This window comes from Acanthaster planci, linkage group LG17 (assembly GCF_054643075.1).
Source record: "Acanthaster planci isolate LZ-2023a linkage group LG17, COTS_SCS, whole genome shotgun sequence".
Taxonomy (NCBI): Eukaryota; Metazoa; Echinodermata; class Asteroidea; order Valvatida; family Acanthasteridae; genus Acanthaster; species Acanthaster planci.
Window position 1 is genome coordinate 12899726 of NC_141793.1, and position 27393 is coordinate 12927118.

The 27393-nt window shown below is 40.0% G+C and overlaps 5 protein-coding genes across 7 annotated transcripts; 1 reads left to right on the top strand and 4 right to left on the bottom strand.

Moving 5' to 3' along the window:
* The first annotated feature begins 47 nt into the window (after positions 1–47).
* Positions 48–4258, top strand: LOC110973434 (uncharacterized). 2 transcript variants are annotated; one of them, XM_022224277.2, is made up of 10 exons: positions 48–157; positions 354–529; positions 835–978; positions 1305–1357; positions 1461–1565; positions 1730–1781; positions 2274–2390; positions 2610–2708; positions 2857–2919; positions 3133–4258. In XM_022224277.2, exons 1-10 carry the CDS (start codon positions 123–125, stop codon positions 3300–3302), a joined length of 1014 nt encoding a protein of 337 aa, XP_022079969.2. In that variant the 5' UTR covers positions 48–122; the 3' UTR covers positions 3303–4258. The 2 variants fall into 2 exon arrangements, with proteins under 2 accessions (XP_022079969.2, XP_087004444.1); XM_087148318.1 differs by lacking the exon at positions 1461–1565.
* LOC110973517 (CCR4-NOT transcription complex subunit 9) lies at positions 3420–12213 on the bottom strand. The gene is made up of 9 exons (XM_022224395.2): positions 10905–12213; positions 8301–8440; positions 7726–7846; positions 7499–7586; positions 7027–7133; positions 6564–6659; positions 6246–6344; positions 6013–6104; positions 3420–5464 (listed from the first exon to the last, which is right to left on the bottom strand). The coding sequence occupies exons 1-9, from the start codon at positions 10926–10928 to the stop codon at positions 5296–5298; spliced, it is 936 nt and encodes a 311-aa protein (XP_022080087.1). The 5' UTR covers positions 10929–12213; the 3' UTR covers positions 3420–5295.
* On the bottom strand, positions 11528–26728 carry LOC147796364 (uncharacterized). 2 transcript variants are annotated; one of them, XM_022224100.2, is made up of 5 exons: positions 26587–26728; positions 15272–15463; positions 14501–14820; positions 13180–13315; positions 11528–12810 (listed from the first exon to the last, which is right to left on the bottom strand). In XM_022224100.2, exons 2-5 carry the CDS (start codon positions 15444–15446, stop codon positions 12644–12646), a joined length of 798 nt encoding a protein of 265 aa, XP_022079792.2. In that variant the 5' UTR covers positions 15447–15463; positions 26587–26728; the 3' UTR covers positions 11528–12643. The 2 variants fall into 2 exon arrangements, with proteins under 2 accessions (XP_022079792.2, XP_022079791.2); XM_022224099.2 differs by lacking the exon at positions 26587–26728 and adding an exon at positions 17305–17652.
* LOC147796365 (uncharacterized) lies at positions 18815–22856 on the bottom strand. The gene is made up of 5 exons (XM_087148320.1): positions 22714–22856; positions 21840–22031; positions 20714–21033; positions 20317–20452; positions 18815–20080 (listed from the first exon to the last, which is right to left on the bottom strand). Exons 2-5 carry the CDS (start codon positions 22012–22014, stop codon positions 19914–19916), a joined length of 798 nt encoding a protein of 265 aa, XP_087004446.1. The 5' UTR covers positions 22015–22031; positions 22714–22856; the 3' UTR covers positions 18815–19913.
* On the bottom strand, positions 22215–26718 carry LOC110973357 (uncharacterized). The gene is made up of 5 exons (XM_022224098.2): positions 26587–26718; positions 25885–26076; positions 24889–25208; positions 24389–24524; positions 22215–24160 (listed from the first exon to the last, which is right to left on the bottom strand). The coding sequence occupies exons 2-5, from the start codon at positions 26057–26059 to the stop codon at positions 23994–23996; spliced, it is 798 nt and encodes a 265-aa protein (XP_022079790.2). The 5' UTR covers positions 26060–26076; positions 26587–26718; the 3' UTR covers positions 22215–23993.
* Positions 26729–27393: the final 665 nt, after the last annotated feature.

Below are 27393 nucleotides of genomic sequence, written 5' to 3' on the forward strand. Positions count from 1 at the left end.
CTTTTTACTTCTGACCAATCAGAAAAAACAAATTGATTTGCCTTTTAAATCACGTGATTTCAATAAACCTTATCGTCTGCTTTTCTTAATTTTTGTTTGACGTGTCTGAAGTTTTACAAGTTATGCCAGTGGAGAACCCATATTTTATCTTGATATAGTGAGTGGTTAATTCTGCCATAATTTTTGCGTGTTCGAGGAAAATTCAAATTAGTTCTTCCTCTTGTAAGGTTAGGCAAGGTTTCTCCGATCTTGGCTCTGTCACAAACAACGTCTTCATTGTGACTAGGGGACTAAGTTAACGTGGGTCCCGCTACGTGCGCTAGGCCTAACTTTTAGACAAATTTTCCCAACAGTGCCGTCAATGTTACCTCAGCCATGGATATTCCAAGTAGGGATGCAGTGATCACCAATACTAGCCTTGACGTGACTGCTGAATTCGACATAAAAGGCATCTGGAAATATGCAGTAGGCGTTCTGGAAAGTGTAATTCACAATTGTGAAAAACTGACAGCGGAAATCAAGGGCAACTGTAAGCTGGAGTTTCATTTAATTTATCATTCAAAATTTATTAAAGTGAAATGTCAGTTGAAATAGTAATTGATTTGATATTAGCAGAATTTAATGGTTTAAAAGAAGTCTTTCATGCAAAATATTTGTCCCAAATGTTCTATCCCATGAAAAAGATTATTTGATATTCTCGTTAGTGAAACTCATTTCAATTTGAGGAACTGTTCCTGAAATATCATTAGGCCTAACAACTTTATTATACTGTGGTTCATACATAATGGATCTGTCACGGTGTTACTTTTCTCCATCCTTAAACATGTTTCAAAGCCACTGAATGGTTGAGAACGGCAGCAGAAAGTTTTCTTGAGAGAAACCAGATTCCTCTAGAGTCATTTGGCTTCTTGGCCCTGGCTGTATTTGTGGCAGTGACTTTCATCTGGTGCATCAGCAATGGATGTAAACATGCTTCTGGTCTGTGACTCTGTTTTGTCGTCAATAGAATATGAATCAAGGACACAGGCCTAGCCAAATGTTTTAGATTTGACTGTAGGTTGATATAGCCTGTTGTTTATTTTTCTTTCATTTGTGATGGCCTAGCAAATAAATTACTATTTTATTACATACTTAATGAATAAGGCAAACACTTGAAAATATTTAATAATCACATTATTTAGTTTTAGAAAGGTCTTGTTTGCTCTTGGTAGTTGGGGACATAAGTTTAAAGGCATGAATAATTTAATACAAGTTTGTACCTTTGAATGTTTCTTATTTGCTTATGGATGTTTATTCATTTTCAGGCGTTGAATCACCAAGATCAACGAAAGTTGTCTCAATCTTTGAGCTTGCTAAGGTAAAATGTTTATCATCTCCGGAATTTTATGATCTTATTGTAGAAATTTTTATTTTCGATTTTTGGGTGAAAACTACAACTGTCAGTTTTGTTTATTTTGTAGACAGTTCATCATCCAGGCCATGCAGGCCAGGTTAAGGCCCTTGTAAGCAAGCTTCAATTTGACGTGAACTTCCCCATCCCCCAAAGTGGAATGACCCTCTTCCTGGTGAGATTTGGTTGAAACAGAGACACTCTATTCTGTCTCAAGGTTCCAGTGATTAAAGTTAATGTACAGTTGCATTGTATAGTGTTCAAACTCCTATTTTTTTACTGTCTACAATTGACGTTAAAGGCATGCATAAATTTTGATTCTCTTTTCCTTTTTGGAAGTATGCTTGCATCAGTGGCCACAAGGACCTTGTAAATTTCCTTTTGGAAAGAGGTAATTATCCTTCACAAATTTTTAAAGATCCAAATGAATCAGGTGTCAGATCTGCAAAGTTTGGATATCTTTGCTCGTAGATAGGGTTTGGCTGATTCATTAGTCTTAGTTCAGAGTTAGTCTGTGGTGTATTAAATGAATGCTTTCGTGTAATAGATTCTGCCAATCAGTAGCATTTGAAGCAAGATATGGGACGGAGGCAACCCCGCTGCCTTTGTGTTGGTCATTGTTTGATCAGAATCTCAGGAATTCTTTACAGACTTCTAGGGGGGATGTGTTAAGTATAATAACAGTATACCATCTGGAACCAAGACTACTTATTCATCTGACGAGTCAAGGTAATCATGAATAATAAATCCTTAAAAATCAGTTCCATATTTTCTTAGTCCTCACTTCATCAGTGACCGTGACATCAGTGGAAATAATGGTGGAAACAATAACGGCATTCAAAAGAAATGGCACAGTAATATCCATTTCTCTTCCATTTGTCAGGAGGGGATGTGTCAGTAGCCAACAATGATGGAGACACCTGCTTGTACCTGGCAACATTTGCATGTGCAGGTTCACCGAGCCAAGATCTCAGCATTCTAGAGCTGCTCATTTCAGCAGGTACAAAATTTGAAATGCGTTACGAGTTTGATTAAGAGACTGCTGGGAGCAAGTCAAGGGCAAGAATGCAGCAGGGGTCATTCTTACATGTACATGTGTATCAAATTCTAGCTTTTGACGTACAGAATCAAGCCCCATCAAGAACTCGGGTAACTTCCTACCCATTTTTCTGGAGCCGGTCACAATTAAGATTGACCTTTGATCAATATTTGATTACAGGTTGTGATGTGAATGCTCAAAACCATAAGGGCAACACTGCACTGCACTGGGCTGCCTCAAAGGGTGACATCAACATCATCAAATTACTTCTCATAAATGGTAATCTCAACACCTCCACATCCCCAATGTTACAATGGTCAAGATGAATAATCCACTGTACATGGGACTTTCAATCTAAATTTAGCTTCCACACTTCCTGCGCTGTCCGATGCATCACATTTGTCTTTGCTGTCCATTCTCAATACAGGAGCTAATCCCAACATCAGAAACAGCATCGGGATGTACCCAATCAGTATGGCAACCAATGCCGGTAATATACAGTTGTTTCTTTACCATATGTAAATCACTGGGGTCTGTAATATAATTTACAATAAAATGGTCAAAGCAGTTTGGTGCAAATGTAAGTTTCCATGCTGTCTATCCATAAACATATAACATTAAACTGTTTATACGATGCATCAATGCCTTGTACCTCAAAGTAATTTTTATAGCTAACATCGCTGGAAACCAAATTCCCACATAGGGTACCTGAAAGCTGGCAAACTCCTCAAGATCAGCCTACCTGATCCCAGCACCCCACGGGACATGTTTGAGCCCCACACCCCACTCTCTGTCAGACTGGGCCTACTTAGCCCACGCAAGGATCACCTGGCTCTCTCACCAAGGCCAAGGAAGCGCATCAACTTGTCCTAGAGCGTCATTGATGCTAGGTTTCTGCCATGTTTTATTACAATGGCTGCATTGTCAGCGTTGATTTACAGTTCAATATAAATGACACATACGTCATAAAATTGACAAAAAAAGCTTAAATATTATTTATTTTGCACTATTTATTCCAGTCTGAAATCACAGACTTAAGTTGGGTTTATTTTTAAACCATTACATGTATTTAATGGCATATTCAGTAACCTAAATATTTACAAAGGTTTAAAGGAAAAGACAAAACACTGACTTCTTTACTTTGAACTGAACTGAACCGAACAAAAAAGAATTTACAATAGGTTTTTCTATGAAACTTGATTCATTGCATTTTGGTGTATATTTCAAGAAACTGTTTGTTTTCAACCTTTGTGCCCGAATATTTAAATTACGAATTTGAGAAAAATCTACCAACAAACCTTGAGAAACTCTCTGTATAAAACCTTTTAAAATGAGGATTTTTCATTTTGTGTAAAATATTTAAGAATAACCCTGCCTCTTTACTATTAGACATTCTTGAAACAAACACCTGGAGACAGAATACTAAAAACAAATATATTAAATATAAGAAGAAAGAACAGTTGTAGGTAAAATTGACACGTACAACAAAAAAGGTCAAAATGTTTTAGCTTTACTGGAGAAAACACAAAATCAAAGTGTAAAGCCTTGCAAGTGTTGTCTAATGCTTTTGTCGTACATGTAAACGAACACTGGAGTGCATGTCAGTCAATGAATTTTGTTTTCAATAATTCTGTGGCAATACTCTAGTTTTGAGTTCAAACAAATGGAAATCTAAAAAAAAAAAAAGAAAACGCTTAAGAAAGTGAAGACAATATGTTGTCTTTAGCACCATGTGCATTTCCAGTATTTATAAGACACCATTATAGAAACAACACAAAGTTAATACGTGTTCTTTACCAATAAAGGATGGACTTTGCTGTGGACATCCATCAGTGTTCCCCTCATAGTCTGTCTTCTGACATATACAGGGGTTTATTAAGCCTCCCTCAACTGTCACTTATTCTAAACTCCTCTGATTAGTACTTCAAAATTTCTGAAGAACATAGAGCTTTGGCACTGTGGAACAAAAAAGCAACTGCACCATTTCTGCCATTTTTCAAACTTGCATTGAAAAACGTGACTCTGTCTCAGAGGTTGTTCACAGATATTTACAAGCTATATACATGATATAAAATCCTCTTTGAAGTAGGCAACGGCGTATACTCCCTGTCTGCCTAAAACTGCACTTCAATTAAAAAGTAGTCACACCTGCAAGCATGGCGTATAGATTCAAGCCATGCGATTACATTAATCCCACATGTGATCATGTGGGTGACACCTTCATAGAAAACTGTCATTAAGTCATCTTTCAGCTGAAAATTGTCAAAACTCCCTCCGGAAAATCAAGGCAATAAACAGTTTACATGTGAAGCACATAGCACAATAACCTCTCAATTTAGAGAGTCTGTTTGCCGAGAAATTATCTCGACAGCAACACAGATTTTTCAAATCTGCACTGTCCATACGAGAGTAATCGGTCCAGATAACACAGTGAAACTACTGAAAGCTACTCCTGGCCACTGGGATAACTTATTCCCTCTACTGGTTAGTGAAAGCCACACTCACCTGTTTCCGTTTCCACCATTTTGATTTCCATCCAAATTTCACCTTGCATTTGGGAAACATTGGGATTGTGGCCTTGTACACAGTCCATGATTTCAATTTCCTCAATGAATTAACACTGTGCAGAATAATAGAAATTTCTTTATCCTAACAATAGTAAAAAAATCAGCCCCTAATCCATCAACCAATCCTGGGTAACATGTTTCCTGAAGACCATGAAGTCTGGTTTCCTAAACATCTGCATGATAACTTTCCAGTAGGTAATCACTTCTGAGACACCATCCTATTTGACATATGCAGCCTCAACCCTGGGCCTAATGGATTTTTTTCCTATGTAATTCAACGTGTTTGGGTACCTCTGAGCCTACTGGGGTGGAAGGGGTATCCCTCGGGGGTCGGGCACCCCAGTATCCGTCAGGTTCTTAATAAGTTGAGCGAGCCACCGCTTGGTTGATGTGTCATCTTTCAGGACGGGAACAAAGGTGTTGTCTTTGAGTTGATCTGGCAGGCACTGGCGAAGGGCTTCTCTTGCTCTGAAAACATCATAAAACGTTGGTCAAAATGGTGAGTCTTATTTATGTAGGACCATCTGCTCTGCAAACATCGCCACACACTTTTCACTGTGAGCAAGACGATGTGTGCATCAGTATCGTTTTCTAACCCATACATGTACGGAATAAAACAGTTTGTGCAGGGGTGTGAGTGGCCACTTAAAAATTAAAGCTGGAAACAGCTAGTAAAAAGCTGAAATCGTCATGTCATCGCAACAAGGTCATATCTCGTGTACAAAAAAATGTGAGTTACAACCTTGTTGCACTGATATGACAAAATGTAAATAGTTCCCATACTTTTGTACAGACCAGGTGTACGGAAAAGCTGAAATACAAGGTCAACATCTAAACCAAAAACAATGCTGAAATCAGCTGAAAAGCTGAATTCTCACACCCCTGTTTGTAACATATAATGCTACAACCAAGACTGCAAATCTCCACCTATGGCAATCCAAAGACATGCTCCATTTCATACACCACAATTTGACCAAAGAAAAGCTTTAAGATGAAAATTAACTACACACACACACCTGGCATTGTCCGAGAGACGGAGATAGCAGCGCACTACGTGCTTCAGAAGTCTGGCTGAAGGTTCCTTAGCCAAAGTCATCACCATTTTGCACTGCAACAAATGTAAGGCGGCCATTAAATACATACCCTGAAACTTACAGGTACATTCGCTGTACAGAAATGGGGTATTCATTTCAATGCAAAGTCAATGAAGTCAATTTAAATACTAAAAGGAAAACTGCTAGTTACTCACTAGAATCATTGCCACATGCGAAAATCTCTCGTAAGTTTGACAAATGTATGACAGGCCTGTCTCATCAAGAAGAATCTTCTGCAATATGAATGTAGCAACCTACAGGAATTGAAAAGCAAAAGAAACAAGTACGAATGAGAGACCTTAACATAACAGCAGAATTACAATATTGTCCACAAGCCAAGTGAAAAAACATATGAAGAATGAAGTTAACTATTTTCGTCCGTCAAATGTTTTCAGAAAGTTGCTTTGGGGCAATGGGCTCTCATTGGACTTTCCCAAACCAAAATTTGGTTCCAGGTTCCTCGGTAAACCTACGGTTTTGGAGAGTTCGCTGCCGCTTTCCATGATTCTCAAACACAGTGGAATGATCTCTGTCGTCAGAAGGAAATTTATCACTTCAGGCTCATCAGTCTGGAACAAAAAAAAAATTACACCAAATAAAATCGAAAGAAAAGGTTGATGTTAACATATTAAGCTCCACATTACAATCAAGTCATGAAGTTTGAGTATCTTCCCTCATTATAAGTTGTGTGATACATAGGAACTTAAAAAGTTTCCATTCTAAAATGCACATCCAAATAGATAGACTCAATAAATTGGCGGTGTCCTTGGAACTCAGAGAGCATCTCAATATCACTAATATTATGTTTGATGAGGTGGAATGCTTCTTTGAGGAAACACAACTTCTTTGTTTCTATTATGTTTCAAGTTGGTATGGGCAGTTCTTGGCTGTATTCAACTCATGTTCTTGACTGGAGGCTTTGGTGATGCCACTTACCTTGACCAATGCTCCAATGACCCCTAGGCTGGTCAGTCTCAAGTACTCAAATGGTCGAGTCTTGCTGACCGTGTGAAGAAATGGATACAGGAACAAAGGAATATGAGCTGAAATGGAATGACATCAAAAGTAGGTTTGAATGACAGTAAAGCATTCTCTTGGATCAAGATTACATGAAACTTTCATGAAGGATACTGTTGAAAGTATCAAACCTCACAAAGAAGCTTAAGACTTTGTCCTTTTTCAAAAATAGTGCCCGTACTGTCCATTTTTGTGGATAATTTAGTTGGTAATTCAGTGTTTTGACAAATCTTGTCAAGTTTTGATAAAAGTTTAACAGAATCTTTGTTCATGGTCACAGAAGTGGAACTACATCTGTAGAACTCCTTCAGTGACATGCCCTAAGTATCTATACTTCTGTTTTTCTTTCTTTGGCTGGAAAATAACACAAGGAAGCTGTGGTGAAACAAACCTTGTAAAAATGCAGATCTTGTTTCTGGATGGGAAGCCACACACTGCAGCAAGGCCAAGGCGTTGCACACACGGTTAGACTGGTGTGCCTTAAAGACAGAAAACAAGAACAGTCAGGGAATTTCAATAGTGATCAGGTATTTTTACACATTTTTTTCTGCACAATTTTTTTCCACAGACATTTTCATCGCACAAAAAGAAAGTAAGAAAAACACTTTGGGAACTTACTGTAAGAGCCGGTGGGTTGATGAAGGGATAAATGTTGACTATTTCTTGCAGTAGAGCTGCAACAGTTCCAAAGGAGTTCCACAGCATAGGAGCTAAATCTTGAACAATTTCTCTCTTTTTGCTGAAAATTTCAACATGAAACAAAATACTGTAAGAATTCCAAAGTTCAGCATGTGGTCTTCAAAGTATGCAAATCTTGTTTGTATTGTTATAACACATAGTATTATGCATGAAAACAGATTGAGCTGAATAGTCACCACATGTTTTCTTTAACCCTAAACCCCAAGGGTTGCTGGCCCTAACCTTCCCCATTCACACAAAGTTAAACACCCATATGGGACTTTGTGCACAGAGGCTGTTGAGCTTTGTTTTTCTGAGGTATGCCAAATCCAATGCAAAAGCCAGCTGTCTGGGCCTACCAGACCTATCCCCACAGAATTAAACACTTTACTACCGTTTAATTCTGTGTGGATGGGGAAGGTTAGGATTAATAGACTTTTTAAAATATTTGAATAAAATAAAAAAATGTGAGACGACCCGTCAATGCCTTGCCATTAGTTTTTTCAAGTGTTTACCTCAGCTCAAGTAGGGCATTTTCTCTGGTCTCTGGGCTAGCCAGTTCAATGATCCATTGGAAGATCTTCTCTCTTTCAACCTGTGCTAAAGCTGCAACAGTGGACTGATTCGCGGGTGGGATACTAGACGAGGTAAGTCTCTGAAATGGGAAACGTGGCGACAAGTCACTGTGTCTGCGAAGTTATTCTGCTAAGATTTTTGAAGTTTAGAAACCACACCAGCAAACTGGTGATGAGATGTCAGTGCGGTCTGAAGTATGACCTTTGAAGAGGTTTGATTGAAAAGGAAGAATTCTAGAGTCAAGTAATTTATCTAACTTGGCTGGATTCAAAAACTTACCCTAGCTTTACAAACTCATAAAAGTAAAATTGCTAGAAGGCACACAGGGTTGTGCCTCAGTTTCTGGTAGTAGACCGACAACTGTAAAATCAACTGACTGCACTATGTGCATCTAACCAGTCTATGCTAACTAGTTCTAACGTGTGTGACCGTATAGATGCCAGGTCCCTGATAATTCGCCACTTAGTATGAAAACCAACGAGACATGACAATAGGTAGCAAAATTAGGGACCTGGTGACTAGTCAGTCATGCATGTTACTCCCTGAACAGCAAGACACTAGTCAGTAGGTCTGATTCTTGACTTAGGTTTTGATGGGTTGGTAATGCAGGGATGAGATTCTCAGAAAAATGAAAGAAGCTGAAATTTGTGAGCACGCAGAGCAAAGCCCTTTGCGGCATGTGGGCCCCAGGAAAATGTTCAACTTTAGATGCTCTGTGGTGCAATCTAATGCTAAGCCCCTCTGGGACACATTTTCAAATAGAAACATACTCTGAAAAACCTAGCGTAACCCTCTTATTATTTGCTTGCTCAGTCTGTCATGTCTCCTGACGACGGACTGAGCACGCAGTCCAAGACGTTGAGTTTACTCCCGGTTCTTTTCAGAACCACACAAACTCATAAGAGATATATTCCTTCGCATGGTACTACCGCAAGCCTTTCAACCTAAATTTGTGGAGGTAAAGAAAAACACTGAAAAGGCCGGACTCCCTATCAGAGGCTAGCTTTTTCTTACCATCCTGCCTTTCATCACGAGACGATCCGCACGAGGGGTCGATGCTATTCCCAGAACTTTGGGGTCCAACGTCTGCCCCCCGACCACGAACCCCACAGAAAACAAGCCCTTTTTTGCCATAGGCTCTATATTACATTTAACAGGTCACGAACAGGGTTTTTATTCTTGTTGTGTGCCCATAGAAATGCTGCTCCATACCCCCTGAGAGTTTTATGTATGGTAGCTTACAGACCTTCGTACTGAGTACCAAGAAAAAAAACGGGCCCAAACCATGCCAATTTTCCAAAAAAAGGTGTAAATATTTCCCGATCAGAATCTGAGCATGGTCCTAGAGTCGTGCAGTTCACATGTGTACTTGCAAAGACGAGCCGCGACCAAATGGTTGACTATGGCTACGATCGATACACAGGACATGGAAATTGGCTGCAGCCACTTTCTGTACGTGTGTGTATGTAAGTCTTAGTTGTATAAAGTAACAGGATGGTTGAGTTGGGCTTGAAAATTTTGTGATGTTTGAAAGATCACTGAAGCATAGTTTTGATGTGATATTTTGTCATCAATAAACAGCTAAAAAAATAGGGGACCAAGTCTGTCAGGTGTCATAAGTTACTTGAAGTCTGTTCGTGTTTTATTGGGTCTTTTGATAACGTTTGATTGAAACAACATGTGTGGTTCATGCACTTGTTATTTGCATCTTGCTCCCTGTGCACCATGTATCAATCTCATGCACACACCGAATGTGCACAGTTGAACGACAGCACCCCAATACGAAAGGGCTGTTTAGCACCAGTTCGACATCGATTTTTGACAAAAAATGACCTTATTTTCTTTGTGAAATTGTAAGCTTCCAAATACACCGTTTCATATATGTTTCATCAACTCTTCATACTTTTGGGGGATTTTCAACAGAAAAATGCACATTTTTTGTTACCTTTTTGTAGTCTTCACAAACCAAAACGAGGCTTGATGGTGCTTTGGTCAAATGCCGTGAGTCATACATCAAATGAAAGATTTTTAACTCTACAAGACGATGACATCATCGTTCCAAACCCGGTTGAGTCTCACGAGATATTAAGCTTAGACGGGACTATGTCACACGACAACAAACAAAGATAGCCGTACACAGTTGATGATGTAGTGTAAGTGGCTCCGATCTTACATTATTTTCATCATAATTTACACCCAAAACTTGACGCAAACAGACATAATAAATGGTACTAACACAAATGTTGGTTCTTTTACAACACAACTGCTTTTCAAAATATAGAATTTGATGCACAAAAAAGAATGAACACACACACTTTTACATGCCTTCAGATATAAAACTTAGAGGTGCCGTTTAGCTGGACTCCCCACTCTTGGCATGCTTGGGGGAAATTGAAGATTGTGTCGGAAATACATGCTCTTCCCATGGGCTCTCCTTTGCTGGATTGAATCTATTTGCATCCACCCACTCAGACCTAGGTCTATTTGCACGCAGAAAATAACCCAAATTGAACTCACTGTATTGTCGAGAATCCGTTACTTACCTGCTGTATACTCAATGCATGCATTTTGGGGCATTTATTGTTGATTTCTACAACAAAAAAGGGACGGACTGGTCTTCTAGTTCAAGCCCTCAGCCTGTCACCGGCACCACAGACATGACCTTTGGACATGACATAATGATGCATTTCACCAAATGCTTGTATTTCTGCGCACGAGCTCATTAATATTTTGTGATCCCACGGGATTTTTTACAATAAGACAGGCCATAATCAAGAGGCATCACAGAAATAAATTCTATAAATCCTGAATTTGGGACTGATAGTTTCCAGTTCGGGGTAATTTTTTCAAAAAAGGCCAAAAATTGCGGACCTATTTTTGATAGAGGCGGGCGGCTACATTCAGAGCTGAGCGCATAGTTTTACTACTGTTTTAGAGGTATCTTCGGATCGCGGAAAGAAGCGAATAAAAAAACATTTCGTGGCGAACCCCCATAAAGTTGAAAGGAAAAGTGATCTGCTGGTCATAATCGTGAATTTCCAGTGAACAAACGGAGGCCAACCTCTTCACCAGAGTCAACAGAGGGCGCTTTTCGGTCCGATTTTGCACTGTTTTCTATGGGCGCGTATTTGGTGTAGTACAACCACATACATCTAAACGCAACAAGTAGGGTACATTCTCTTCCTTTGATATACTTAATCTATAATATAATCTATATCTATCTATAGTTTATAATTATAACGTCCATCACCCACAACCCACTTTGTAAGATTTCGTTAAATTCACGTCACACATCAACAAAACGTTCGTATGTTGGAGGCACCTACAACACATTTCCACACGTGTGACTGATTGGTCTTCTTTTCCAAACCTGTCAATTGAATAAATGTCGCACTGTTAACATTCACTGGAAGTACACCAGATCAAATATATAATCCGTAATAACGAATTAACAATCCTTAATAACGAATTAATAATCCATAGTAACAAATTAATAATCGGTAATAACGAATTATGAAGACATACTTGCCATGGCACTAATTGGCTTTCGTAGCATAGCGCTGCTCGGAGCGCTAGCGCCAAACAACCCCACATTGTGCTCAAAATTAACAAGTTTGCTGCAAAGGCAGGAAATGCACTCGCTTATGCCGTTATAACAGCGAGGTGTCTTTCTATCTTTCTATGGGAGGATGTAAGGCCATTTCATACGTGCGCTGAAAACAGGAATCCCCCCTTGCGATGAAATCTCATCGACGTCACGAGCGCAGAGATAAAGGCTATTTAAATCTGCTGAGAAAGTCGAACTTCGTTTCCAGATTTCAACATGAAACAGGGTCTTTATCGCAAACAAAGATCAGACAAGCTATTTATATATATATATCTTTTGTTACAATTCATTGAAAAGGGAAAACTATTTGTAAAGAAACTTTTGAACATTAAATACTGTTTTAAAATTCTCAAACGGTATGCAAATTAGCAAAATGCAAGTGCACATAATTACTAAGGGACTCTATTTCATTAGTTGATACTGGTTAGAATATGAGTTGACAGAACACTACGTATATTATTAATTAAAAATAAAATTCTCTTTCAGTAATTGTCTTTATTGTCATGTCTGCTGCTCGATTCTTTGCTCCATGCTTAATGACTCAGGCTTTGCCAGCATTAAATGTAGTTTCCCTGTCACCATCCACATCAAAGATTTCCTTGACAACGGTGCCTCCTCACGACAAGATGGCTGCCGGTGTATCCATGGATGAGTGTTGCACGTAAAGTTCATCCATTACTTGCGGAAGTGTATAACCAGAAACTTACCAGCACAAACTACGTGTCCAGGCCGGGATTTGTCGGCAAAGTCTGACAGCGCCCAACGATACACATCCTCAAGGAACGCCTCCTGTTCCTCGGACGGTATGAGACTCAAAAACCCAAGCAGAGTCTTAGCAGTCACTGAAAAAAAAAGCAAACTTTGTACTCTTCACAATACGGGCGATTCACAATAGTGCGCCACCAAGAGTTTGCAATGCGTTGGCCAATCATAACGCGCAAAATTTGTCGACCTTTTCCAAACGCGCACTGGGTCGACAAATTGTGACTGGCCAACGCGTTGCAAACTCTTGGTGGCGCACTATTGTGAAACTGCCGTATTCACTGTACCTGCTGTAAAATTTTATCTGTGAACACCTAATGAATAAACCAATTTGCTGTACTGTGATGTTTTTTCATGCAAAAATCATATTTATAATGAGAACCTGAAATTGCATGTCTTGTAAAAAACTTGCTTGGTAGCATGTAAATTAAAGAAAGTGGCAAACCCACATTTGAATTGCAGCTCGGGCACAGATGTACCCCGTCTTTCGATTTCACAATGCACGCTGGTACAACCATACATCTTCAGTAGTTCAACGGTGTCTGGGATGGGTCGCCACCACAAATACATTGGCCACGTGTAATCCTACGAGTACAACAGCAGTCTCCTCATAAGCCACAAAATTACTGGTTTCCGTAACAACGTCAGATACTCTAAGAAGCTTCAAGTGAAATGCCTTTTTGGTTGGTAATACCACCAAACTGATACTCTGTTCGATGTACTTTGTGTATGGTCGGCAGTTCTTTTGACAACATTGAGATATCAAAGAGCATGGCAAAATGCATTGTATACTATAGGTAAGAAGGAAATCGCTGTAAGCCCATCATGCCAGTGTTCGTATTTGCCTGGGTCGACTCTTTCGACTCGGCACAAATAGTTGGTGAACTTGAATATGATACAACTTCCCAACTGTTTGCGATAGACGCAACGAACCGTTTTCATATAATTGCGTATGGTCTGGGACTTAACGAACGACGAGTCTCTTAACGCCGATATAGAACTAGGCCCCAAGAAGCTCATTGAAAGGTAGCAGCAATCAATGTTTTTGATTACAAACCTGTAAAATGCATGAGCCTCAATAAACCTCATTTTCAACTTTGGTTTCACTAATTCAAAGGGTCTTTCGATGCCTTTTTGTTTTTATGTTGATAAGATTTCCATATTCATGAGCTAAACTGTGACGTCATCTCAGGAAGAAGCCTCAATATTACATAGGTTTGTACACAAAAAAGTCTTGCGTTTTGTAGATTTTCCTAAACTAAGTTTTCTCTTCTTTGCTGATTCATTATAATTTATGTGCATAGCAATAAGAAACCATCAATCCCTCTCTCAGACATGCTCTCAGTTGGTAAAATCTGGGTTGACAATTTGAACAGAAATAGCTATGCACTGAACCATGTCTTCCCTAGATGACTTCACAGGAACAACGTCCTCAGCTGTCTGTGAAAACATTGATAATTTTGATTGTTTAATAGTGTGCACTTTTCAATTCATTTAACCAAATAGGAGTGCGTAAGAGTTTTCATACATTGAAGAAAAATTCATTGCAGCTATACTTTAAAAATACAATCACTATTTGAAATCAGCATCAAACGTACAAATTGTATTTGTGTTCAACTTACCGTCATTTCAAATGTTCTCAAACAGTGTTTAATACAACAATCCAAATTACATAAAAAGGAAGCAAAAATAGAAATAGTTTGAATACCAATACCAAAGAAAGAGTGGCGGTGACAGATTTGGAAAGGCCGTGAAACTACATGTATATACCTTTATGTATACACCCCACTTTGGATGTTTCTTAAAGTGAGCATAAGCGTCCACCAGTATGTCGCCTTTCTTGCAATCAATGCCTACAAGAATCAGACCCTCTCCTCCCGTCTTCAAACAGGCCAAGATGCTCTCCAACGCTTTAGGCTGTTCTGCCGAAGGGATCCAGTGGATCACGAAGAAACTCAAAACTTTATCAAATCTGTCTCGCCATTCTGGGTTGTCGCCGACAGTCCTGGCATCCCAGACAAGATACTGGATATTGGATGCTGAGTTGCTGTTTTGGGCCGTAGCTATCATTGCTTCTGAAGAATCGATACCTGAAGAAATAATAACTTCACGATATAGAAAATTGGTCTTGATATTCGATAAGAAATATTTTCTATACACGTGTCGTGAATGTTCCATTGTGACCGGGAACTATTTTTTGGAGCATTGCATACAATAACACATGCTTAACAATCTGTTGATGGATCTAAATGGCTGGCGACTACGATGTATATGTTGCTTTATTTTAGTGAAGACAAAGAAACTATTATGTGACCTCAGAGCACAATGTTTAGAACTACAAGTATTTTGCTAATGGTTGATCAAAATCGCTATTGTTTATATTTAAACCTCTAAGTCGATTTTAATATTTCCCTTCCTCAGTGCACCTCTGCAAAGGGAGAGCCTATTTGGGAGTCAATTCGCACAGTACAGACAAAACACAGGCAGACACAGCCAAGTGAACCAACACAAAAATGAGTTCTTGTGACTTTCCTTCTATACCTGTTACACTTTTGACCTTTGTTGCTGTCGTTTTGGTCTCTTCCCCTGATCCACAGCCCACGTCCAGAACCTCGTCCCCAGGTTGGAAGGTAAGTTTATCAATGTGTTGCATAATTAAGATGCGTTGGACAACTCTACCGTCTCCACGGTAGTCTTCACTCGCTGAAAAATTCATGCTTCAGTTCTGACGCTCTGAAAAAATTAAATTTTCTTTTTAGCGATAAATCTGATCTAATTAAGTTGCGATGCACCTAAATCGAAGAATGCGACGTGTTGTCTCGTAATGACAAAACACAAACCCAACCTAACCCACTCAAACCGGCATAAACCTTGTTTCAATGTCTGTTATAACCACTTGCCGCTGGGGTTTCTGGCACCTGACATGTATTCTCTATACGCGTGGCCGGGGTCTCCGATATCGGACAAAGGGAACTGGGCCTTGTAACAAAAGACCTTACTCGTAACAAAAGACCAGGCTGCTGGGCATTACCAACACTTTTAAACTCTCAGTAGTGGAGATTATCCAGACTTGTTTTGAAGCAGTATACCACCCACGGTTTGGGGCATTTAGTGCGAGCGCATTACCACCGGAGACAAAAGCGCTCCACCACGCTGCATGCCGCTATGAGCTGCACAGTACTGCTATTGTAATCTGGCCCTATTGAAAAGAGGTCTGCAGCGCACTGTGCCAGTTGATTATAGGTTCGTGAACAAAGGAAAATTACGTAACACCGCAAAATCTGGGCTCATTGTACAAGGCTGCAGGTCTGGCTGAAATACTCGGGCGTCAAAAGATTTCGTCTGTCAGATTAGAGTAACCATCAGACAGTCATTCGTGTGGATGTAAACGTCCATTAATTGAAATTTTTGAAGAATTTTGAAAACTGAAAATCTTGAAAATGTCCCGTATGTGTGCACTGCATTTTTCAAACCCACCTGGCAGCAAGTGGTTTTAACACAACCCATGAAACGATAGACCACCTTTTACATAATGTAAGTTACTTGCACAAAATCAGCTGTTGCGCGCGTCCATTCTCCTGAGCCGGTCTTAAACGTTTAAGACTGGCCAAGCACATTTCCTTATTACTTGTATCAAGGAATGTATTTATCAAATTTACATATCGAATGTTAAAATGCATGGAAAAATTCAAATACAGCATCAGCCAAGATGGGAAAAGGATGTCTTTTCCTACTAATTTGTAATGCAATGGTGCTCACATATCCGCGATTTCAGTGATACAAGAAGGGCATCAATGAAAACTTCATACACTACCCTTTCAGATGCAACATGCTTAAAGCGTATAGGCCTAGCCTACCTTAATACACCCTGGGGAACAATAATCCAGATTTCACGGCAATGGGCCAATAGAAATGTGGGGTGCACTTGTTCCTATTCCTGGTACTGTTTTCTTATACACGATCTTCAAAATCTAGGAGGATACATTTCTTCACAGTTTTTTTCTTTGACTATACAAACGAGCAAAGAACAGCCAAAACTTTAACGATACTTGACTGACAAAAAGTTGACAACATTTCCCTCTTTCGGACAGGGCACACCCTTTTTATGTCACCGTCGTCCTTTTTAACAGTGGTTTGTAAAATTATGGCTTACCATCTTACAAAAGCCCAAAAGAATGATTCACAAACAATCGTAAAGTCTTTCAGACCGATCATTCAAAATACGAAACGAAAACACTTCTTGTAAACAACTAAAAACTTGACAAAATGGCAACCTTTTTAAGGCAATGCATGAAATGTATATTTTAAGGAAAAAAGGCCCCATATGGCATTTGCCAAAAGCGCAATTTCTTCAAGTCTTTTTATTTCAGCCAGCAAATCTTGGGGGGAAAAATGTAATGAACGCATGTACAAGATACATGTACATGTACTTAGGGTGGGCCTACGCTTTGTCGGATCCTGAACACGCCGTAGGCCCCCTATATAATTATTTTGTGTCGTCCTTCTGCCAGCTTAATGCTGAAAATCCTGCGCTTCAAGCTAAAGGGAAGATTCAAGTGTTGGAGCAGACTTACCAAAAGAGGTTTTGAAAGTGTCTTGTGAACTCTATAAAACGGCTGGAAAACCAAATTAAATATCCTTCTTTTACACAGCACGACGAATGCGGTTGATCATCATGGGGAGGGCCGCCATTTCACATGAATGTAGTCGCTTGCACATTCATTGTGACGTCAGTGATGCCAAATGTCATGAACATTGCAAGGTTGTTTTATTGTAGATGCATTCACTCGAGTATACTGCCATTCACACATAGGGTGCCCTTTCAATTGGCGGTTGCGGTTGGCGGGGCGCCACAATGCAACAACCCCATGACAAATTATGTTTCCAAAATGACATGCAGCTAGGAACATTAGTGTGTCGAGAAGGTTGTCCTTTTGACGTACACTATACCTTTTTGGATTTTACCGTGAAACTGGTGTATTTCACAAAAAAGTTCACACCAACTATCTATATAAAGTCTTTCTTGCATCATTGCACATCCTGAAATTACAAGTTAAGAAAAAAGTGGTCCTTAACTTTTGTTGAGTAGTATATAATTGGGACTATCTTTTATTATCCACAGTATTCGAACAGAATTTGGACAAGTGATGTTGGTTGAAAGAGCAAACTTACGTTGCTCAACAACACTGCCTCGACTCTGGAGCAGTAAGCAAAATTTAGAAGTGAATCAATTCTCAGGCGAGGGAACTGATAACTGGTATATATTGATTAAAATAGAATACGAAATCCTCCACCCTAACAACTCGCCCAACCACCCAGGTATTTATTCTCCAAACTGGGAACGTAAATTCTTTCCGAGCCTGCAGGACATTTGAAATAAACTTACAGGTGGGAATGAGCGGCACTGCGCGTTTGCAGCGCCCTCTTGAGTTTTTGGTATCTCAAACGTCGCTAACAGAATTGCCCAAGAACTATATTTCTAGTGAATCCAAGAAACCAGTCTTTACTTTGTGTCAGCAGCCGTATGTCATTGTCAGCTCTGTACCGTCTTGTTATTATCTGCACTACAGGCAGCGTGCGTCACACGCACCATTATGGTCTTTATGTCAGGAGACCAACGGTAAAAGCATTCATCTCCATTATAAAGAAAAGGCATTCGCGCGAGAACCAGCGCGTGAACCAAAACCCCAATCGTTTGCATTGAACTTCCTGGTTGAAAATGTCACATTTCGGTGCTCCACGACTGAAGCATCTATGTGGAAACCCTTTTTTCGTAGGCGTTTTAAGCGTGCGTCGATACAAAATGTAGTTTCAGTTATGCGATAATTCATAAATACCTCAGACAGTCTCCCTATTCGACAACGTGAACTTGAACATGTATTAACATTTGATAAGGCCCTCTAAGAAGTGATAATTCCCGCTGCATAAAAAAACCCGCTCTGGTACTTGCATACGCGACAGTTTACTTCATTCCTATTGGTCAAGAGTCTGCGTATGAATACATGTACATGTAATTTGCACAAGGAATATATCATAAATGGACGGGGGTGTTCTGGAAAATGAAAGTAAAATTTCAGAACACAATCGCTGGAAATCTATCATATATTGACTTCTTTTGACTCAAACTAAAAATTTATTTATGAATGGGAATAACGTTTAAGACCGGCTCAGGGGAACGAACGCTGATAATGCCCTTGCCTACAGCTCGTGCATCAGTCGCGTCCACTCTCCTAAGCCGATCTTACACGCACGTTTAAGACCGGTCAAACACATATTTATTCCCTTAATGCACTATCAGTCTAGGGACATGTTGGATTTTGGTGAGAAACTACTCAACATTAGTTTAGACATCATGCTAAGATTCTTCATGACTGTGGCTCATATAAAAAAATATATGGATATCAGGTATATTACCTATGCATATCAGGTATATTACCTATGCATATCAGGTATATTACCAATGCATATCAGGTATATTACCTATGCATATCAGGTATATTACCTATGCATATCAGGTATATTACCTATGCATATCAGGTATATTACCTATGCATATCAGGTATATTACCAGTGCATATCAGGTATATTACCTATGCATATCAGGTATATTACCTATGCATATCAGGTATATTACCTATGCATATCAGGTATATTACCAGTGCATATCAGGTATATTACCTATGCATATCAGGTATATTACCTATGCATATCAGGTATATTACCTATGCATATCAGGTATATTACCATAAAAATCTCATGTACAAAGTGCGGTGAATGTGTACAACTAAAACAAAATAACCCTTTCGTAAAAGACTAGTCCTGAATGAAAAAAAGAATTTGAAAAGGGAAAAACAGTACTGAAGAAACTATTTACATGTAGTCATTACCTAGTCAAATACTGGTGCATACAGTTACCAATAAACTCTATTCGTTATTTGATACTGGTTAGAATATAAATGGACCTCCATGTACACTAATAATCCAAAAACGGAACTCCCTTTTTGTAATTTTCTATATTTTCAAATATATCTGCTGCTAGATTCTTTGCTCCATGCTTTGCCAGTATTAAATGAAGTTCCCCGTCACCATCCACATCAAAAATCTCCTTGACAACGGTGCCTCCTTACGACAAGATGGCTGCCAGCGTATCCATGGATGAGTGTAACATTTTGAAGTTCATCCATTACTTGCGGACGTGTATAACCACAGATTGATCAGCGTGAAGCACGTGTCCAGGCCGGGCTTCGTCGGCAAAGTCTGACAGTGCCCAACGATACAAATCCTCAAGGAATGTCTCCTGATCCTCTGACGGTATGAGACTCAAATACCCAAGTAGAGTCTTGGCAGCCACTGGAAAAATAATAATACTACTAACTGACAAACTCTTCACAATACTCTGTACTTGTTGGGAAATGTTCAAATGTGAATATCATCTTGCTTGAAATAGCTGCACTTTGATCTTTTCAAGTAAAAGCATATTGATAATGAGAACCTTACAATGCATGGTTTGTACGACCACAAATAAGCATGTATGCATGTACTTGGTACTCGCTCCCTAGCATGTAAATTAAATGTGGCAAACCTACATTTGAATTGCAGCTCTGACATGGATATATCCTGACGTGCGATTTCACAATGCACGCTGGTACAACCATACGTCTTCAACAGTTCAACGGTGTCTGGGATGGGTCGTGACCACAAATTTACCGGCGACACATAATCCTACAAACAAATCAACAGTTCTGTAAAAAATTCTCACTAATATGCAATCAGTGATCGAAATCAGCATCAAACGTTTACGTTGCATTTGTCATCAACTTGACGTCAATTTACATGTCCTAAAATAGTCTTTAAACAACCCACATTACATAAAAAGGAAGCAAAAATTGAAAATAGCCTGAATACCTATACCTGCAGTTTTTGGGAAAGAGTGGCGGTGACAGATTTTTCAAAGGCTATGAAACTACATGTACATGTATATACCTTGACAAATACACCCCACTTGGGATGGTTCTTAACATGTGCATAACTCTGCCTCAATAAGTGGTGGTTGTCAACATCAGTGTCTATGAGAATCAACCCTTCTCCTCCTGTTTTCAAGCAGGCCACGATGCCCTCTAGCGCTTTAGGCTGTTCTGCCGACGGGATCCAGTGGATCACGAAGAAACTCACAACTTTATCGAATCTGTCTCGCCATTCTGGGTTGTCACCGACGGTCCTGGCATCCCAGACAACGTACCGAATATTGGATGCCGAGTTGCTGTTTTGGGCCGTAGCTATCATTGCTTCTGAAGAATCAACACCTAAAAAGAAAATAATATCGCAACACAGAAAATCAGTCTCGATATTTAACTACTAATGATTTCACAAGATTTTCAATACAGTCGAACTTTGTTAATAAGAGACCCTTTGGACTTGGCAAATTATCTTGTTCCAAGAGGAACCTTGTTTTATCAGGAATGAAAACAATGATAAACAAAGGATTGGGACCTATGATTATCATTGTTATAAGCACTCTTGTATTATCAGAGCTCTTAACAGTTATTAACTGTGGAAGGTTCGACAGCACATGTACAATGAATGTGCCATTCAAAATGTGCACTACGTGTATTTTTAAGAACACTATTTACAATAAATTTAACAATCACGTTAATGAATCTAATATTAAATGACCTCATCATATAATGTTTATAACTATATGATAATGATTGATGAAATCGGTATCAACCATAACAATTTTTCACTTTTTAATTGATTTCAGTCCCATCTTTCCCTTCCCGAGTGCACTTCTGGGACAGAAAGCCCAATTCCAGAAAAAAATACTTGAAGACAGAATCAGGTTGACTTTATTTTCCACAAATGGCTGGAGAGGGAGTCCTGCTTGTCAAGTAGGGACCCTCACTTTTAACTACAGATTCAAATACTACATTCACATAGACATTACATTAGCATAAATATGCGAGCTAGCATAATGCAATCATTAGAAATAAAAAAAAAACAGATGAGTACGGCCTGTAACCCGAGGGAATACTCGGTTTCCAGACAATTCCACAGTAATTAGATCATTAAACCAACTCCAACCAAAGGTCTAATGACTTTCATTGTGTACCTGTTACACTTCTGACCTTTGTTGCTATCGTTTTGGTCTCTTCTCCTGATCCGCAACCCACGTCCAGAACCTCGTCCCCAGGTTGGAAGGTAACTTTATCAATGTGTTGCATGAATACGGAATGTTGGACAATTCTACTCTCTCCATGGTAGTCGTCACTCGCTGAAAAATTCATGCTTCAATTCTGACCCTCTGAAAGAGTAAATCTGACCTATGAGGTGATGTATCGAAATCGAAGCACTCAAAGTGCTTTTAATGAGTGCTGTCCCAACTCAACCGAAACCCAAACTGACCCAACCAAACTGTGCTCAAATGAATTTCATTTTAATGTCTGTCCACACAGCCAATAAGAGACCATCTTCTTCACGCTGCATGTTGCAAAAAATCAAGAATTCCATTTAATTTCCCAAAGGTCTGAGTGAAGGTGTAAAAACCTCGTAGTCGTATTTTAATCAGCAATCAGGCAAACGAAGCCCTCAAGTCAACCGACATCAGAACATATGCCGAAAGGGCTTGTGAAATCTTAGAGCACAAGTATTTGTGATGCCTGATGGCAGAGAGGTTCCTCAGGCTGACTTACCCCAAAAACTGTGGGGTCCGATGTCCGCTCCACTCGTGGGAGTGAAGCGGAATTCAGACCCCACAGTTCTGGGGGTAAGGCTTATCACGGCATGGAGAAATAAAAGAGACAGGTCTGTGCTTTTTATTTCTCCATGGTCTACCCATGAGCTTATAACTGAAATAGCGAAATTTTCCAGTGACTGAGCTGAATGAATTAACAATAAAAAACCTGTCATTGTTTTAATTAGCCAAGTAAAAATGCTGTCATGTGTTCTACACCTCCAGCCAAATGGGGTTGTTACAGCAGACTTACCAATGAGTTCTCACAAATTTCAGACTTTCTCGTACATGTATATAGCTGTACAAATTAAACAGTTAAAAGCCAGCATAAATCTCTCATGAAGCGTGGACATCTACACTGTACGTAGGCTAGGCTTACATCATGTAGGCCTGCCACGAAATTTGGAGTGGTTTGGCTTTATAGTGTTCTGCGATGTCATGACCCTTACTGGATCGTTCCATATTTACTAGGGGTATCAAATACATGTAGAGTGCGCCCTCACGCTTGTACACCCGTGTAATAATGTGCACGACAGTTCGTGGTTTTTATTGTCACTGAATTTACATAATTAAACTACCGTCCAAATAATAGGCACACCGGGGCAAGCACCCAAAAAGTTCACCAACAGCGCGGCCGACGGAGAATTTTTCGAGGTTAACCAATACAAAGTTCGCGCAAAGCGTCCCAGCGCGCGTTCCTACCGAAACTTATCTATCATTGCCATAGACTGTAAAGTTATTTCAAGCTACTGCCAAGTGATTCGGACATGGCCTTATACATGTATGTCTGTAAAAATTAAATTTCTAATGTAATATGGCAAATATCGTGATATAACTACAACAAAATAACCACTTTATAACCACTATAAAAAGACAATGCCAAAATAGGAAATCACCTTTTCAAACAGGGAAACTTTGTATTTGTAAGAAACTGTTTCAATTTTTTGCAACGTCGACACAAACATTACCAGATTGGGTTTCCAATATAAAAATTGAAGAAGAGCATATGAACCGAGGCCGGAAAGTGTACATGTGTATGCCCTATCCTTATCGATGCGTAATCACTGTCTCCAGGTGTCTGTTATGTGGTCGATTTACCCCAAGTTGGAGCAAAAGAGAAAGAGAGCAAGTTTCCTAGCAATGGAGGCTCCTTTGGTCGGAACTGCTCTGTGCTGGTTCACCAATGACTATGAAATGCACGTGTTACCCGTTGCTACCAACTAAAATGAACATTCCCGACCAACCTGGCTCTGTTCAACCGATGAAGGGTGCTTCTGCTCAAGGCAGACCATGGAAGTATGAATTTACCTAGTGACATGATTATTAATTAAACCAGAAATTAGGAACCCCTTTTTGTCCAAAGTTTCTCTATATTTTCGTATCTGCTTCAGGGTTCTTTGCCTTGTGCTTGATGACACGGGCTTTGGAGGTAGTACATATCGTGCTTGTGTGACCATCCACATTAAAAGATCTCCTTGGCACCAGAGCCAAGTTACGCCCAAAGGGCCTGCCAGTGTAGCACCCATAGGTCAATCATTTACGGACATGTATGGCAACAGATTCAGCAATATGACGTATGTGCCCTGGCTGGTCCTTGTCCTCCAAGTCTAACAGCGCCTGGCGATACAAATCTTCAAGGAATGTCTCCTGTTCCTCTGCCGGTATGAGACTCAAAAAGCTGAGTAGAGTCTTGGCAGTCACTAGAAAGGATAAAAAACGAAGTAAATTAACTTACTCCAAGCAATACGGTCTACTTGCTGTAAAATAAATTAATGTGAGTACGGGATTAATAATAGGTCCTGAGCTGAAATGGAAAATTCAAAAGTAATACGACGCAAACCTTGTACGCCAACAAAATGTTACCGTATACATGAACTTGGTACGTACTAGCTCGACAGCATGGAAATTAAACAAAGTGGCAAACCTACATTTGAATTGCAGCTCGGACAGGGACATACGGTGAGTTACGACTTCACAATTCACGCTGGTACAATCATACGTCTTCATCAGTTCATCGGTGTCTTTGATGGGCCGAGACCACCATCCAGCAAGTGGCTTGTCTTGCTGTAAAGAAAACAATCGTCGTGTCAAATCAATTCACGGAGGTTTCCAAAATGGTCGTAACAAACGCCGACATCACGTAGGATGACGAGACAAAGACGATGCGTGACGTCATTTCGCCTCAAATTACTTAAAAATCCGAAATTCCCAAAAGTGTTTGGAAAACTTCGTATCAGGAAGCTCGTTACGCGACCAATTAAAACAAAAATCCAACGTACAAGTTACGTTTGTTTGCAAAATGGCATGAAATGTCCTAAAATAGATTTAAGACAGATGAACTACGTAAAACTATATGCATGCGTATATCAGTTATTGGAAAAGAGTGGCGATGGCAGATTTTTAAAGGCTTGAAAATACGTGTATTTACCTTGACGTATACACCCCACTTGGGATGGTTCTTAAGATGTAAAACAGCACCCCTTATTGAGTGGCGGCTGCCAACATCGGTGCAGTTGAGAATCAAACCCTCTCCTCCCGTTTTCAAACAGGCCAAGATGCCCTCTAGCGCTTTAGGCTGTTCTTCCGACGGGATCCAGTGGATTACGAAGAAACTCACAATTTTATCGAATCTGTCTCGCCATTCTGGGTTGTCACCGACGGTCCTGGCATCCCAGACAACATACCGAATATTCGATGCCGAGTTGCTGTTTTGGGCAGTAGCTATCATTGCTTCTGAAGAATCGATACCTTAACAGATAATAACATCACGATACTGAGAATTGGTCTTGATATTCGATGACAATATTTTTATAATACCATTATTTTGCCATTGCAAAGAATAACTGTTATTCAGGCCAATGTTATTTACGATAAAACATAAGTAGTTTGTTGAGGAGTCTGCATAGTCCGCGACTTTACATCATGTGTTGGCGTCTTTATGTTTTCAATGAGAGACCAGGAAAACGTGATTTACCGTAGGACGTTTTTTACTATATTTGATTCGACATCAATATTGTTACAAATTTTCACAACTCCATCTTTCCGTTCCCATGGGCCAGACAGCCTTTCATGCGTTGTATCCAGGTTGTAGGGATTCAAAAGCGAATTCGGATTCGGGCTTATTCAACATGATGTTGGGGGAGGAAAAAATATCAAAAGCCTTCCTCACGGTGCCGACATCCTTGCTGTTATTTCGCGGTATTGTTTTCCTAGGGTTTGGGTGCTAATATGTGATAAATAAAATACTTTTATTAATATTTGATAAAAAAATCCCTCAGGAGGGGGCAAGTTTCCCCCCTCCCCCAACGCCGGACACGCCTCTGAGTCTTTTGGGGAATCCCTATGCACACCACAGACAAAACACAGGGACGCAGATCCAACAGAACCGATTCGAAACAAAGGTCTAATGACTGTCCTTGTGTACCTGTTACACTTTTGACCTTTGTTGCTATCGTTTTGGTCTCTTCTCCTGATCCACAGCCCACGTCCAAAACCTCGTCCCCAGGTTGGAAGGTAAGTTTATCAATGTGTTCCATAATTATGGTGTGCTGGGTAGTTCTAGCGTCTCCAAGGTAGTCGTCACTCGCTGAAAAATTCATGCTTCAGTTCTGACTCTCTGAAAAAGTTTAAATTTACTTTTTAGCAATAATTCTGACCAAGTAGGGGGGCATATCAACATTGAACTATCCAACTCTACTCAACCCAGCCAAACCCAACCCAACCCAATCCAAAATTCACAAGCAAACGACAACTAGGGCCAACAAGTCAATTGTCTAACGATATTTAACTGGCAAAAGGGTTCACCACACTTTGCGTGCGGACAGGGCATGCCCTCTCTATGTCATAGAAGTGTTGATCAATGGTCGGTAAAACTACGACCCAATGTCTTACAAAAGCAAATGAAAATTTCACTATAACGTTAATCTAACGTCGTACGCAGTACAGGACACATGTCCTTGTACCTCGGAAGGGCCTTTGCTTTGGCTGGACCAAAACTGGTCACATATTGTACATGTACAGGTACATGTTTTTTGCGTGTGTATGTGTGTGCGTACCAACCCTCAGTTATACCGAGAAATATGTTGCTCTAGCCAGCCAAAGGGGACAATTGTTACAGCAGACTTACCGCAAGAGGTTTTCAGACTGTCTTGTTAGCTCTTGTAAAGAACGGCAAGAAACCAAATCCAATACCACTCTTCTACACAGCACGTTAAATGTCGGCGTTCGTCGCGGGGAGGGGCGCTATTTCTAATAAATGTACACGTAGTTGCTGCATATCGCGTCACGTGCCAATGTCGAATGTCATGACCACATATGTCAAGGTCGTTTCATCGTACACGCACAGGGTCTGTGCTCTGTGGTGGCAGCTGACCGAGCGTCACGGTGCAAAAATGTACATGTACTGTACATGTACATGTACTATACATGCACACGTTCGTACGTGTATTGTACAGTACATCAACACAGCAGGAGCGGCACAGCACTTCAGTTTAACGACCCCAAACTGCATGAATAATACGGAGTTTGCTAGAAATATGTACATGTATATGATTACGAAAACACTGAGCGCGATGTCTTTCGCTCTGTTGCTCTTTGAACATGTAGGCCTAATCTGATCAGGTGTTCTGTTTGACGTACACTTCCTCTCCAGATTTTAACTTGAAACGGGTCTGTTCCACAACTTCACACCAATTACTATATCTATAATTATCATTCTTGGTACTATTCTTAGTATTTGAAGACGTCATGGTTTGGTCTGAAGTGCAAACCGACGTTGTTCACTGAGCGACACTCTGCCTCGACTCTGGAGCAGTCACGGTAAAACAAGATACTGAGAAAGGTTCAATTCTCAGCTTAGGGCAGAGTTGCTGACTCGGGTCATGTGACTTGCACTTGTGTCGACTCGAGTCGCTATTTTTGTGACTTGTGACTT